The sequence below is a fragment of the Schistocerca nitens genome, chromosome 3, assembly GCF_023898315.1.
Source record: "Schistocerca nitens isolate TAMUIC-IGC-003100 chromosome 3, iqSchNite1.1, whole genome shotgun sequence".
Classification (NCBI taxonomy): domain Eukaryota; kingdom Metazoa; phylum Arthropoda; class Insecta; order Orthoptera; family Acrididae; genus Schistocerca; species Schistocerca nitens.
Window position 1 is genome coordinate 715,558,276 of NC_064616.1, and position 16,713 is coordinate 715,574,988.

Sequence of the window (16,713 nt, forward strand, 5' to 3'; positions counted from 1 at the left end):
CTGCTCTACGACCCTTCTTGAAGACTCGGACTACCTGTGCTCTTTTCCAATCATTTGGAACCTACCGTTCCTCTAGAGACTTACGGTACACGGCTGTGAGAAGGGGGGCAAGTTCTTTCGCGTACTCTGTGTAGAAACGAACTGGTATCCCGTCAGGTCCAGTGGCCTTTCCTCTGTTGAGTGATTCCAGTTGCTTTTCTATTCCTTGGACACTTATTTCCATGTCAGCCATTTTTTCGTTTGTGCGAGGATTTAGAGAAGGAACTGCAGTGCGGTCTTCCTCTGTGAAACAGCTTTGGAAAAAGAAGTTTAGTATTTCAGCTTTACGCGTGTCATCCTCTGTTTCAATCCCATCATCATCCCGGAGCGTCTGGATATGCTGTTTCGAGCCACTTACTGATTTAACGTAAGACCAGAACTTCCTAGGATTTTCTGTTAAGTCGGTACATATAATTTTACTTTCTAATTCACTGAACGCTTCACGCATAGCCATCCTTACGCTAACTAATAACAGTGGACGCCCTAGTCCTCTTTGGCAATCCCGTTATTGTGTCCTTCAAGGGTCCTCTCCGGGTGATGTGTGGTACTGCGAGGCTCTTTCTCAAAGAGGAAATAATCGGTAAATTATTTGATACTAATGTCTGTGAAGTTTGATGAAATGATTTTTTTCTCTTTTGTTGTACTTCCATCGTCTCATCTGCTTTTAGCCTTCTCGGAACGCTGGCTACGTTTTGACAGGTTCAGGGCAGGAATCAGTCAGGTTCTTCGGTGAATCGTCTCCATATTCTCCTTTACTGACAACAAAAAGAATGCAATCCTTTTTCAGTTCTATAGATAGCGCAGTGGTTAAGGCACTAAGCCCATATCTGAAAGGATCGAATCCTCACCCAATCAGTTATATTCTGGATTTGCATGGTTGCTGTTAATTAGTCTGAAGTGATAACTAAGAAAGTTCATTCCAGACCGAAACGTTGTAAAACCTAAGTGTTCTGCAAATAATGACGTTCACGTCGACGGCAGTACGTCGAACTACAACATTAATTTTTGGTTCATTTCAAATGCTTCGATTCTCTTCTGTTCCGCTTTTCCCAAAGCCCATCTTTCACTACTATACAGTGCTGTGCTTCAAACGTACATTCTTAGAAACTGCTTCCTGCAATTAAAGCTTATGTTTGATACTAGAAGATTTCTCTTGGCGTGGAATGTCCTTTTTGCCAATGCTAGTCTGCTTTTTATGTCTTCCTTGCTCCGCCCGTCATGGATTATTTTGGTGCTTACTTAGCAGAATTTCTTAATTTCATCGACTTCGTGAGCACCAATTTGGATTTTAAGTTTCTTCCTATTCTCATTTCTGCTATTTCTCATTAGTTTCGTCTTCTGTACTCATTGGACTGTTCATTCCATTCCAGAGATTGTGTAATTCTTCTTCACTCTCACTGAGGATAGCCATGCCATCAGCGAATCGCATCGTTGCTCCCTTTCACCTTGAATTTTAATTCCACTCTTGAACCTTTCTTCTATTTCCGTGCCGGCCGCGGTGGTCTTGCGGTTCTAGGCGCTACAGTCCGGAACCGCGGGACTGCTACGGTCGCAGGTTCGAATCCTGCCTCGGGCATGGATGTGTGTGATGTCCTTAGGCTAGTTAGGTTTAATTAGTTCCAAGTTCTAGGGGACTGATGACCTAAGATGTTAAGTCCCATAGTGCTCAGAGCCATTTGAACCATTCTATTTCCGTCATTGCTTCTTCGATGTATAGATAGAATAGGAGGGGCGAAAGACTACGTCCCTGTCTTACACCCTTTTTAATCAGAGCACTTTGTTCTTGGTCTTCAAATGGTTCAAATGGCTCTGAGCACTATGGGACTTAGCTTCTAAGGTCATCAGTCCCCTAGAACTTAGAACTACTTAAACCTAACTAACCTAAGGGCATCACAAACATCCATGCCCGAGGCAGGATTCGAACCTGCGACCGTAGCAGTCGAGCGGTTCCAGACTGTAGCGCCTAGAACCGCTCGGCCACCACGGCCGGCTCTTGGTCTTCCACTCTTATTGATGCCTCTTGGTTGTTGCAGACATTGTATGTCACCTGTCTTTCGCTATAGCTTACCCGTATTTTCCATATAAATTCGAATATCTTGCACGATTTTACATTGTCGAACGCTTTTTCCATGTCGGCAAATCGCATGAACGTGTGTGTATTTTCCTTCAGTCTCGCTTCCATTGTCAACGGCAACGTCAGAACTGCCTCTCCGATGCCTTTAACTTTCCTAAAGCCAAACTGATCGTCATATAGCAGGTCCTCAGTTTTCCTTTCCATTCTTCTGTATATTATTCTCGTCAGTGACTTGGATGCATGGGTTGTTAAGATGATGATTCTTGCACTTGTCGGTTCTTGCAATCTTCGGAACTGTGTGGACGACGTTTTCCGAAGGTATGATGGTATATCGCCAGTCTCATACATTCCACACACCAACGTGAATAGTTGCTTGGTTACCACTTCCCTCAATGATTTTAGAAATTCCAAACGTATGTAATCTACCCCTTCTGCCTAATTTGATCTTAAGTCTTCCAAAGCTCTCACAGAGACCTTGAATGTACTCTTTCTGCCTATCTGCTCTCTCCCCTGCGTTTATAGTGGAATTCCCATTGCACTCTTAATGATATCTCCTTGCTTTTAATTTCACCGAAGGTTGTTTTAACTTTCTGTATACTGAGTCAGCCATTCCGACAATCATTTCTTTTTCGATTTCTTCACATTTTTCATGCAGCCACTTAGCCTTAGCTTTCCTGCATTTCCACTTTATCATTCCTAAGTGCCTTATATTTCTGTATACCTGTATTTCCCGAAATGTTTTTGTGCTTCCTTCTTTCATTATCGCAGTATCTATAGCCCCAAAGAACTTCAAGCGCATCTCATCATTCCTTCGTATTTCCATATCCTACTTCTTTGCTCACTGAGTCTTTCTGAATAGTCTCTTGAACTTCATCCTACTCTTCATAATTACTAAATTTTGATCTTAGTCTATATCTGCTCCTGGGTACGCCTTACAACCCAATATCTGATTTCGGAATCACCGCGTAACCACGATGTAAGCTAACTGAAATATTCTCGTACCTCCCGGCCTTTTCAAAGTATACCTACTTTTGGAATTGTTGAACAGAGTATTCGCTATTACTAAGTGAACTTGATTATAAAACTCAATTAGCCTTTCACCTCTCTCATTCCTACTTCCAAGCCCATATTATTCCGTAATCCTTTCTTCTACTCCTTCACCTACAACCACATTCCAGTCCCCCTTGACTACTAGATTTTCATCTTTCTTTACGTACTGAATTACACGTTTAACATCCTCATATACTTTCTCTGTATGCTCATCTTCTGCTTGCGACAAACTATTGTTGTCGGTATTGGTTTGCTGTCGATTCTGATGATAACCATATCACTGAGCTGTTCACGGCAACTCATTCTCTGCCGTACTTTTCTATGCATAACGAATCCTACTCCCGTTATATTATTCTCTGCTGCTGTTGATATTGCCCTATACTCATCCGACCTGAAATCTTTGCCTTCTTTCCATTTCACTTCACTGGCACTCACAATATCTAGATTGAACATTAGCACTTCCCTTTTCAGATTTTCTAGCTTCTCTACCACGTACAGACTTCTGAAATTTCACGCCCCGGCTCCTAGAACGTTTATTCAATCTTCTTCTCATGGTCACTCCCTCTTGGTAGTCCTGAATCTTGTGGCAGTGGAGATATCGTCACGACACTTTATCAGTTACAGGCCACATGTCCTGTGGATAAGCATTATGTGTTTTTAATGCAGTGGTTCTATTTCCTTCTGCATTCTCACGCTGTTGATCGCTGGTGATTCTTCCGCCTTTTAGGGGAAGTTTCCCACTCCTATGGTAAGAGGGTACCTTGAACGTCTGTCTGCTCATACGCTCTCTTTGATAAGGCCGTTGGCAGTAAAAAATTGACTTCTTATGCTGTAAGTCTCCGGCAGCGGAATAGCCTTAGAAATCAACAAACAGTAAAATTCGAAAACGTGGACATCTCATTAAATGTTTCAGATGGCTCTGAGGACTATGGGACTTAACTTCTGAGGTTATCAGTCCCGTAGAACTTAGAACTACTTAAACCTAACTAACCTAAGGACATCACACACATCCATGCCCGAGGCAGAATTCGAACCTGCGACCGTAGCGGTCACGCGGTTCCAGACTGTAGCGCCCAGAACCGCTCGGCCACCTCGGCCGGCTGACATCTCATCAACAAAGGTTATTCAAGTATAGACATTTCAGTTCTATATCTCTAAATAAATACACCCACTTCTATTATTAAATGTTATTTCTACCAGCTGCTAGTTCTTTTCCTGAATGGTGCAGAAACGTATCAAAACGTCCTACAGAAAATATTCGGATTCCATTGCTTCAGACACGCAGCCTTGACGCCTGGCATCTATGCAACCATGACAACTTCCTAGCAGGTGAGACTGGGTTCTGTTCATTTCGCAGTACTGCGCGACAATGATGTTTCACAACACAATGGAACACTCTGTGCCCGGCGATAAGCTTTCTCTGAGTGGCACAGTATGTCAAGCGATTTTCTAATTTTTACAAATGTGGCAGATTTTATTCCTAGTATAAGGTGTCGCTCTATTCACTAATCGTACGAGCTCATTTTTCGCAACGTGGCGGTCCTCAGGGCACGCGGCATCATATCTCCAGGGAAAATGACTTGTATTCGTTGTAAACGACAGATACCGCACAGAAACCGCATCCGTTACCGTTTAGTTATTTTGTATCATGGTTTTAGCACAAGTAAATAAATAGAGTGGCCCAAAACTTTATACATACGATAGAAGATCGCACACTGTGTGCATTGAGACATGGAACTGATGGTTGGAAATTAATTCTAAGCAACTGCTGAAACTTTCCACTGTTAGTCCCAATGCATGCAGTACAACGGTGCATAAAATGTTGGTCCACTCTTTCAAATATTCATGCTGCCAGCAGCCAGGGAGGTAGGATCCAACCTTCTAGGTCCTCTTCAATCTCTGCTGTGGTTTCATTCACCAACCGTGTCTTGCAACCCCTTAGGAAATAGAATCCAAAGGAGGTACAACCTCAGATCCACTGATAGCGCTAGCTATGGAAATGGACCTCCCCTTCCAGTCGAACGATGAGGACTATTGTTATTCAGCGACTTACGGACATTGATATCAATGTCGAATGATGCGCTGACGAATTGAAACCATATCTTCGTGTGCACAAGAGGGACAATCTCCTACACCTGTGGTAGCATGTTCCGAACGAACACCAGAGAACGTGAACTATTCAACAGGGATGACAACGAATAAGATTCTGTCAGCTAATTTTGAACAATTCAGCACACAAAATGACTGGGCATTGTTGACGTTCGTCTGATATGGGCTTATGAGCGAGTGGAGTAGTCACTGATCACACTGTAAATGATAAAATTATAAACAGCCGACCAGTTGCAATGGGCAGAGCTCACAACCGACTGACTGTAATCGGCGAGCGTAGTTACTCTGAAAGCAGGGCAGGTGGCGCTCGTGGCGAGAAACATGTGCCAATTGGCGTACAAAGGCAACGTGTAAATCAAAGAAGGAATTAAAATATTGACATTATAAATGGTTATTGTGGCGGTGGAAAACATCATCATGGCAGAATGAGCTCCCATCTGTCGACCATAAAAATTATGCGAAGTTCCGTATTGACTGAAATAACTTAAGGCTGGGTTTGCATTTCTTTTTTTATGATAAGGGTGTTGCTCCTACACCACGGCACTTCGCACTCGGCATATTGTGTACTTCATAGTGCATAGTTTATAGTGTACATTTCATAGTGTATATTTCAATCAAATTGTTGGGAGCTCATTGACGAATCTTCTCACATACGGTGCAGCACAATATCATCAAATCCTACAGTGCGTAAATTTTTTTGTCGAGAGCCTTACGGCTTGGATGTCGCGGTTTCTCGTAAGCTTGTGTTAAAAACAATTAAGTTCTTTCACCTATAATGTCTCCCGTTGCAAAACCTTCCTCTGTATATTCATTCTACTTTCCTTGCTCTAAAGCCTGCTTCATCATAAATTAAATGCATATTACCACGTTCTTGTGTCGAACGATGATCCATCCTCGACAACCAATCATGAACTGCCAACAGTAGTAAGCTCCAAGCAGGAGTCATCATGTACGTCTACGTAGCGTTTTTCTAAATAGCGTCACCAACGCCAATGCGGCGGGTAGTTGTTTATTATGAAACATAAACAATATACAAACGCATGCGTTACACGTATTACTCATTCGAGACCTCGCAAAGTCTGATATTTTCACTTCCGACAGTTGCTCATCCCAAAACACTCAGTTTACGATCTTATACCGCCTGTTTAGTTTCAATCTTGAAGCTTTAGAATTATCCTGTTACTGAAAGACGTGCACAGTTCAGAGTTCTCAAAGAATCTCTTCCTGTAGTGACAAACTACTGCCATGTGCAGCTATCAATTACTGCACCAAGAAGTAGGAATTGGAAGTTATTTTGTTACAGAACTTCTCTTTAACTCGGTTTCATTTTTTAAAGAAAGTGTGTTAGCGTCATTTATTCACAACAGCCTTGAATGCCTAGAAGAATTTTATTATTGTGCTCTCGAATGACATCGTATTAGTGTTGTCATGATGCAACATATTTCTCTTACCTCTCTGCCTAAAAGATGAAACTAAACCAGCTTTTATAAAATTTTAAAGTGGGGTCGGCTATACAGTATTACCCACTGTACTCAGACTCAGTCTTTTGAGAGGGAAGTAAAGAAACGCTGCACGCAACAAACTACACTGATTCGTTGTGCGGCTGGGCGACCAAATGAAAACTGGAAGATGCAGTGCAGAGAATCAATGTCTGATTTGTTTCAGTGATCCGATTAGAGAAAATTTTAAACAAGAAATTACTGCTGCTGAGTTAAAGAGTGAGTCATTGTGGATTTCAGGGTACAACTTACTTATGGCTTCGAACGAGTATAACTGAGACGAAGCTGGGAAAACTCGCACAGAGGGTGACCTTGGCATCAAGGAATTGCTATGATTATGGCGAGAAATCCTTATACCAAGCATTTAATCTTAATTGACCGCGTCTGGCTACGATCCGTATTTGTACTGCTACCCATTAGTGGTAGTGAAGAAGATCATTCTTTCAATTAAACAGTGACAGAATCATATTCGGTCCAATTAACATTTACGTTCCGTAACATACATACAGGGATGAGTGCGCTCGCCATTCACTCGTTACCAGTGTGCTGCAGGATATGTACCTTTTTGCATGTGTGCTATTGATCGACGACGAACTTGATAAGTGATGAACGTTAGCCATTGAACATCAAACAGATTTTGAATATTACATGAAACGTAGGAGTTAAACCTCAGTGGTCTCCCGTCAATACTCTGGCAGTTTGACTAGCTGAGACTTACAGTTCAAACTATACGGCTTAAATACCTGTTTATACACTAGCAGCTAACAAAATAATCCTGAAGGAAGGAAAACTGTGATCTATGGCTCCGTCGATGTGGGTGTCATTACTGGCTGAAGAAAAGTTCCGCCTGGTCAAGGATGAGGCAAGGCGGAATTGATCAGCATTGTAGATTTTCTGTTAAATGTGTCTAAGGAATTTTCTAACGAGCCAGGAATCTCAGTTTCATAACCTTGAGTGTGAAGTAACAGTAACCTCACTTTCCTGTAGCTTCGCAGTTTCCCTCAGGAGGCTGGATGAACTTGGTTTCAGAACTTCCGCTAAGGAATAATAACTGATGGTAGCGCAGATGCAACATGAGTTCTGCAGTTTTCACGTACACAGTGCATTTTACAGGACGTCGTCTGCTGAGTTATAACCCATCATAACGTTTCCTAATCTTATCTTCTGGAGGTCGATACTTAGCCGAGAACGATCTGTTTCTCTTTGAAGGCAGAAGGTTTCGTTTAGTAGTTTCAGACTTCCTTTTGTAAAGCCTTGTTGCGTTTGTATTTGTGTGAACCAGTTAGACACTTTCTATTGTTTGTTCGGCAGACAAGATTGATCAAGAGGTGGCTTCTGTACGGATACTTTCAATGAGTAGTACGGTATGAGTAGATATAAACCATGCTTTGTAAACCAAATCCACGCGAACATGCCATAGTGCAAAATTTACAAGTGTAATGCATCATTACACTTGGACTCATTTCTCCAAACTTCGTAGAAGCTTCCGTGGATACGTTCCAAGTCTAGTACACTTTATATAAGCGATATATGGAAGAATAATAAACTCAAATTCTTTCGCCGACTAACTTAATTCAAGAGTGCAGTGTTTCTTCTATCTTTGGTTTCAGGATACAACTGTGTGTTCATCAGAGGTAGAACAGTTAAAACTATATCGCTGCTTTCATCAGATTTCAAGGCTGTCGTTATTGGGCTAGTTGGTCAGTACCCCTGTGACAGCCGCTTGGCTATTTCCCGCCGGGATTCAAACCAGATATCTACTGACCGAGCATCCAACGCACAAAACAAGGAAATAATCTCTTCACCGATGAATTGTATTTGCAAAGGTTTTCCAGTCCACGTCATATTAGCATTAGTAGAAACAGCGCCAGCAAAGTAAGGTAAGCATTACGATGATGATTTGGTCACAGGCCGACAAAGCAAATGCCGACTTGAAAGTCATTATCGGAATCTGGAACACCGGAAATCGCCAGGTACTTGGTCCTAATGCATACAGCAAAATAAATTGGTGACAGTGAATTCAGTAGACTCTATAGGAGGACTTGATATACATGTGTTAGCTTCCAAAGCATCGGCAAGACCCTAAGCTAAGATATAGTTAGAAAGGTAGTGGAAACGAGCTGATTTGTTGCGAAAGCAGTGAATTACACCTATTTCAGTCACGTGGAAATAACATTAAAGTAAATTAAAGTATCAACTGGAAACAAATTTCAAACGTGCAAGAGGCCTATGCCACACATATGAGCAGACCATAGCTAGTAGCCACTAGAAGGTCGAAAAGCAACGTCCTTGGCTGGTGGATAGTATATACAATTATCTTCGTAAGTGTTTTCGAGATCGACAAAAAAACTTTGCGTTATTGAGACACTGTATGGACTAAACAGTGACCGGAAAACACAGAAACATGTGCCATATATGGCACGTCAGCATAAGATCGCAGCTAAATTCCTTTCCATGCTTCTCCATTCCGACCTCGTGTTGCGGACGCCTTATTGTCAATGGGACTTTTAACCATAATCTTCTATCCATCCTTCTTTCTCTCGCTGGAAGCTTCAGTGCATGGAAATAAAGCAATTTCAGACAAAACTTTATTTAACATTTTATTCTTATTTTGATGTACGGATTACACCCACGAAATGTGTACAGTTACTTTTGAATCATCCTGTAAATTATGTTGCCTAAGCGCACCTCGAACGAGCGCAGCACCTGCTCTGGTTAGAGACGACATATCAGTCTCTGTTTTGCCCACACCCTTAGCTGAGTGGCCAGCGCATCTGACTGTCATGCAACGTGTCCTCGTTCGTTTCCCTGCCTTGTCGGAGATTTTAACCGCTCGGAAGCTGGCTGTTGTGTTGTCCTCTTCATCATTCCATCATCATCGACACGCGAGTCGTCCAGTGTGGCGTCAGCTCCCGGCCATCAATTCCATACAATCATTTCATTATTCATTATTCACTGGACCGTGCGTCGTCGGGTTTGACAGGTTGCACTGCTTGCTCCTAATGATGCATTCCCACATGGCTAGACGAATGTGGTGTCGTGCCCAATGTAAGTACTCATAGAAGCACTGAAGTAGTGTTAAATTCGCGAACAAGTCGCAATTAAACCCATATATTCATGCGAGGAACCCCTGGCGCACACTAAAACTCTGCCAATATTGTGGAAAGAGAACACCACTGCGGCGTTAATATTCTAATCAAAGGTGGGTCGTGTCAAATCACTACATTTGCTTTTTCTAGGATGCTGTAAACGCTGATGTATGTAGGTAAGACAGTCTGCAAAAGAATGCGTCCCTTTCCCGTTGCGCTTACAGAGATGTGTTACAGTCTATGGCTGATAATGTCCGACCACCCTGAGCTGGTCTAGTGAACGAGCGTTTCAGACATGTGAACATCACGTGTCTAGAGTGACCAGTTCGTTTCCTGGATTTGCATCTGAACTTAGAGGGCGTAAGAATGTAGCCCTGTCACCATCACCATGGATGATTGACGACCTCCAATGGATGCTTATCAAGCAACAGAAGGTTTTCCCAAAAACTTGATGGATGGCCTGGACCGCTGCATGTGAACCCGTTGTGCATCCCGTGTACCCATGCGACGACATACACAGAAGCGCCAAAGAAAGTGGGCAGAATACGGCGCCGCGGTCGGCAAAGCCTATATAAGACAACAAGTGTCTGGCGCAGTTGTTTGATTGGTTACTGCTGCTACAATGGCAGGTTATCAAAATTTAAGTGAGTTTGAACGCAGCGCCATAGTTGGGGCACAAGCGATGTGCCACAGCATCTCCGACGTACTGATGAAGTGGGGATTTTCCCGTACGACCATTTCACGAATGTACCGTGAATATCAGGAATACGGCAAAACATCAAATCTCAGACATCGCTACGGCTGGAAAAAGATCCTGCTAGAACTGGATCAACGACGACTAAAGAGAATCTTTCAACATGACAGAAGTGCAACCCTTCCGCAAATTGCTGAAGATTTCATTGCTGGGCGTCAACAAATGTCCCCTCGCGGGGACCCTACACGATATTAGGCAGGTGTACCAATTACTTTGGCTCTTCAATGAAATATTACATAGTGATGTTGATCATTACATCAGTGTATTAATGAGAATCAGCTGCATAACCTACATAACGTTTATATGATCGTCTAGTGATTGCATATAGTGATGTGTCACAACACGGTAAAGTTGTAGGTTTGTCTTCACACAAAAGATACAGCAAATAAACGATACAATGTGTTTAAGACATCAAACTTTAGAATGTAAATGAAAGATTAAGAATAAGGTTCACATGCACCAGTGGATCCACACTAGCACTGTAACTAAGTTTGATACATACCACATAATATAAATAAAATAATACTCACTGACAGAACAAAATCAGTGTAAGGGATACATGAGATTTTGAGAGCCCCATGCAGTTTGTGACAAAGTACAGCAGCTCAACGTGGAAACCCTTCAGCAAGTGAACAAAGACGCATGGCTACTTAATGAGCTTTACCGTATCCAAGACTGCCCACAGTTACAAGGTGATTTTCGTATGGAGAGCTGATTATAGCTAGACGCAGCTTTCTCTACATCCCATAAGTGTTTAGATTTGTTCGTATGATGCGAAAACTGGGGTCAAAACATTCTTCCAAATTTTCTAGAATGCCCATACGTCAAGTGTGACCTGTTGTCTTCTAAGCAGGTGCATCGAGTGTGCTTACTCAGTAGTTTCAACACACGATACCAGTTTTAACGAATGATAGTGGGATACACTGAAATACTGAGGAAGGGTGCCTCTTCTCTACTCAGCGTAGTGCATCAAGTATTTATCGAAGCCGTTTGCATGACTGGCTAGTGTAATGTACAGTTTTTGTGAAGTTTTCAAGTGGATGGTTGTGGAAATAAAATTCTGCATCCGTAGGTGAGTGGTCAGCGCAGCTGACTGCAATGCGGGCGGGCCCGAGTTCTGTTCCAGGTACTACCAGTGAGTTTACCTTCATGGGAGGACTGGTACATGGTGCACTAAGTCGACTGAAGAACTACTCGACCGATTAGTAGCGGTTTCTGGGTCTAGAAACCTGGCAACAGCCGAGAGAGCAGTGTGCTGACCACATGCTCCTCTACACCGCAACTGATGACGCCACTGGCAGAGGATAACACGGCGCTCGCTCAACCCCGATTGACTTATCTATGGCCAGAACGTAGACTGTACCTTTATCGTCACTGCGTCTACAGAGCCAGTACGCAGTCTACTCTTTTCGAATCAAGAACTTATGTACCATTGACCGATCACCTTTAACAGCACCGAGCGAGGTGGCGCAGTGGTAAGACTCGCATTCGGGAGGACGACGGTTCAATCCCGCGTCCGGCCATCCTGATTTAGGTTTTCCGTGATTTCCCTAAATCACTCCAGGCAAATGCCGGGATGGTTCCTCTGAAAGGGCACGGCCGACTTCCTTCCCCATCCTTCCCTAATCCGATGAGACCGATGACCACGCTGTCTGGTCTCCTTCCCCAAAACCAACCAACCAACCTTTAACAGCGACACAAGTCCTTTCTCCATGATACAGTATTGTGGGGTTTGGAATTTTACGCAGAACAATGGTGAAAGAACTGTTGAGTGGGATCTTTACGTTATCGCATAGCCTTTGCTTGTAGTGCAAATACTGATTATGAACTTCTGTTGCACCAGTATGGGGAAAAGTGAGCCAGTGTAGGAAAGAAGGGCTCCCAAAGGAAATGTAAATAAGATTTATGGTTAACACCTCGTCGTCCGTTAGATAATTACAGATGGAACGCATGTTTGGACTCAGATAGAAGAGAAAATTTGCCGTTTCCTTAATTAAGAAAATGTCCTGGAGTTCCGTTTAAGTGATTTAGGGAACAAGTGAATAACCAAATCTGCATGGCTGGCTAGGATCTGAAACTCGATTCTCTCGAATTCGAATGTAGCGCCTTTACTACTATCACGTTAGAAGAGCTCCTGTGGAGATACGTTAACATCAGATGTCCTGCAGACAGTCAAACGCAGGTCCCCCACTTTAAATGACTATTGCCTTAGGAATGAGATATCATGAACATCTAAGGCCAACTTAACGTTCAATCTCTGTTCGTGAGACAGCAAAAATAAAATACAACATATAAGGGTAGACTGAATCGTGTACATCAGTGTTTTCCAACGTTATTGAATACGCGAGCCCTCTCCAAGTAAAAATATTCCGGCGACCCCTAGAACCACAATAAAAGTATGTCGGCGATTTCAATGGCAACGTATTTAATTTTCTTTATATTGATACTATACTGATCGAGAAATCAAGTGCAATGTGAAAAGAGGTCTCAGTGCTCTGTGGGCAGAGATATAATTATATTCTTTGCAGCGGTAGAGGCGTGGGGTGAGAAGGGGTCAGCGGGGCATAGTGGCGCGTTTTCGGTCACTACAATCAGTTGTCCGAGTACGCCAGCAAGTACGGACGTGATTACTGTCTTCGCGCTTCGCTCTGAGCGAGCATAAAATCGACAAGTTTCTTAAAAAGATCTGTCCAGCCCTCCATGTCTGGTACATGTGGCAATGGCGGAAGCGAATCAAAATCGAAAAAAAAAATTGACTTTATGACGAGAGTTATCTTGCAACTGCTTTCTCCTGCGACTGCGACCCCTGAGCAAGGCTTTGCGACCTCCCTGGGGGTCGCGACCCACGGGTTGAAAAACACTGGTGTACATCCATGATGCATTAATAACATATTGTCGGGTTCAAGCCGCGTCAAGTGGTGAACTACCCACGAGCTTTCAACAGAGAGCTCCTCTGGCATTGTGAAGTGGTTGACTTTCGTCTGAATGCTGCTGCCGTGCTTATTATAGCCGCGCCGCCGTCAGTGACGTCACTGGTGCCTAGTCCCGCGCCATATATGGCAAGGTTTTGGTGGCGCGACCGCCGCACCCGCTTCTACGAGAATATTTTATTAATGGATATCGCCACGAAAGCCTGATTTGTACATCCATGATGTATTTGTATGGTTCAAATGGAAGGCAGTTTCTTCAAAAGACAGGCGGTCGCATTAAAACGCTGATCAGACACACGCCATGAACACGAATATTACTGCTAGAGTGCTCACTGTATTTACAAAAATCTAATAGTCCTAATTGAGTATAATAATACATGGGATTAGAATTTTTACTTTCTGCCTACGACTAGCCCCAAATTGAGAATTACGAGTGTTTACACCCACACGACATATACTCAGCCGCTTCATGACTTACGCCCAGGCACTGTTTTGTTAGATGTCAAGGAACAAGTTAGTTCCTGGCTGTAGGTGTGGATAAAATGCAAGCAACGTCACAGGAGACTGGTGCTTCTAATACGATTAATAATAATAGGTGTTATCGAATGCTATTCGGTTACCCTTCCATAGTCTGGATAACAGTGCTCATTTCAGTAACTGAACACTGGGTTGGGTCAATTGATTACACAGTGGCAAACAAGCAGAAAGACCTAACGATTGAGCAGATCGTCAACGGCGTAAATTTACTGAGATGGAAGAAATAATTACGGGCATCACGATAATGATTTTATTTACGGAAAATGCTGCAACAATTGTGTGCATCCACTATGATTAAACATCATATTGTAAGCAAACATAAAATAAGTTACACACTGATTAGGGCTCATATCTGAGCTTTTATTTTACTCATTTCAGTTGAGATAATTAGGCATTGTTGGCGAGAAATAAACTACAATTTGAAATGTTCCCAGCTTTGTGAAACAAAGCTGAATGTGAATTGGCCTCCAACGCTCTTTTGTCGTCTATTAATAATTGCTGAGACTAAAAATAACGAAGAAGTAAAGAAATACGGTTTCTCGGAGTTAAGCGTTAACAATAAGAATGATTATGAAAAGTTATGATACAGCGATCGTTGTACTGTAGTTTGCCTTAAAGCCATAAATGATCATCATACGGCGTGATGTTTCATTTATGAAAAATTCATGCATGTCTTGGATAAAAAAAAAAGAAAAATGTTTTGTTCGTGGTAACCTGATTTGGAAACAGAAGGTACATAACGAAATTCGTTTTGAAAAGCAATAACTTAAGATTGCAAATTTTCATGATAATTTCTAATTGTGCTCGACATTGTCCTGAGATAAAACGAAAGAAATTCAACGACTTTTTCCTCTCTCGCTAATGCCGTTAATTATGTTGAGGGAACTCATGTCAAAAGTTGTACTTTTGAACACGTGTTACACCAACGAAAAGGGGCCAAAGAAAGAAAACAAATAAAACGTTCGAGGGAAGAAATTCTCAGTCGCTAAGACACTCGATTCGAATTCGGGGCTAGCAGTGGGGAATAATTATCTGCATACTGATTTAGAATCCCAGTGGTTTCGCTGGATCACCAAAGACAAATGCAACAAAAATTTCTTCAAAATTACCATAGCACGTTCCAGCACCTGCGTTATTGCGCTACAGGCCCGTCCCTAACGACCGCAATACTTTCAAGGATAAAGTTATCATATACGACCCTTTTTTTTTTTTACGCTTGTAACTCATCGTAAAGGAACAGTCAAAATTTCAAACTGCAAGTTCTGGTAGATTTGCATTTAAACATGGAAACTTCCAAAAACTACCGAAATGAAAGGAATAATTGCAGATGGATAAAAGCGGGGGAATTGCTTACCTTCTTGTAGAAGCGCGCGCCCGTCACCTTGTGGAAGCCCTTCTTGTAGACAGCCTGGTAATCCTCCGGCTCGGAGAATTTGAAGAGGATGCCGGTGGCGGTCTTGGTGAGAGAGAAGAGGCCCTTGAAGTTCATCTTCTCGCAGATGCTGCTGGCCTTTTCGATGCTGAGCTCGTGGCTGGGGGTGAGCAGGAAGGCGCCCTTGGCCAGGAAGTGCTCCGAGTCGGACAGCTCGGAGTCGGAGGCGTCGCGGTCGGAGGCGGCCAGGTCGGCGGCCCAGTGGTGGTGCCGACCGCGGCCGCCGCCCCCGCGCCCGCCGCCCACGCCGCCCCCGCCGGCGCCGGCGCCACCGTCGTCGTGCCGGCCGTCCGCGCCGTCCGCTCCCGCTGCTGACATGGTCGCTCCTGCGGCCGCGCCGCTCGCGCCCCCCTTTATGCGGCGCGCGCCCATTGTGTGCAGATGCGCAGATGGCGCTGCTCGCTGCCCGCGACGGGCCGACGCCCACGCCCGACGCCCGACGCCCACGCTCGCTAATCGCTTCAGCCGCCTCCCCCTTTCCCTGTCTCTGGAGGACGGCCCTAATCCGTTTCTCTTGAAACTCCGTGAGTCGAAAAAAATTGGCAGCCAATACCTGCCCTTCGTCAGCTTTTCAAAAATACCTTTTTTATCGTCAGTCTCCTGGCTGGCTTGATGGGACCTGCCCCGACTGCCTCTCTTGTGCCAATCTCTTCACTTCAGGGTAGTACTTCCACCAGCGGTCCTCAATTATTCGTTGGCTATACATCGTGTCCAAGAAGGAACGGTCAATAGTCAGGAGTACTTCAGGAAGGATTATTCAAAGCAAGAAGTTCTAATAAACATGGACGTTAAAATGCATACCTTAACAGCTATGAGCACTTCTTCATCTCTGGTTCTGTGAAACAAATCCCTTCTATTGCAAGCTCATTGTTTTGCATATTTAGGGAGGCGGTATTATTGTCCAAAACAAGAAAAATTGTCGAGTAAACATGGGCTCTAAAATACATACCTGAACAGCTATGACCACTTGTCCACTAGAAGAGGTGAGTTTTACAGTAGCAAAGATGAACAAGTGCTCGTAGCTCTTAAGGTATGCACTTTAGGGGCCATGTTTACTTGGCCTTTTTTCTTGTTTTGGTCCATTTTACCACATCTCATAAATGGAACGAAAGTAGAAGAGATTTGTTTCACAGTATCTAAGATACGACAGTGCTCATAGCTCTTAAAAAATGCCTCAAATGGCTCTGAGTACTATGAGAC

The 16,713-nt window shown here is 43.4% G+C and overlaps 1 protein-coding gene across 1 annotated transcript in view; it reads right to left on the reverse strand.

Moving 5' to 3' along the window:
• LOC126249401 (uncharacterized) overlaps positions 1 to 15,747 on the reverse strand; it is a gene marked incomplete at its 5' end in the record, with an annotated part of 161,673 nt that extends 145,926 nt beyond the window's left edge. The window contains one exon of the mRNA XM_049951054.1: positions 15,436 to 15,747. Within this exon, the coding sequence (XP_049807011.1) occupies positions 15,436 to 15,747 (312 nt within the window). The remainder of the gene's footprint in view (positions 1 to 15,435) is intronic.
• Between the last annotated feature and the right edge of the window lie 966 nt (positions 15,748 to 16,713).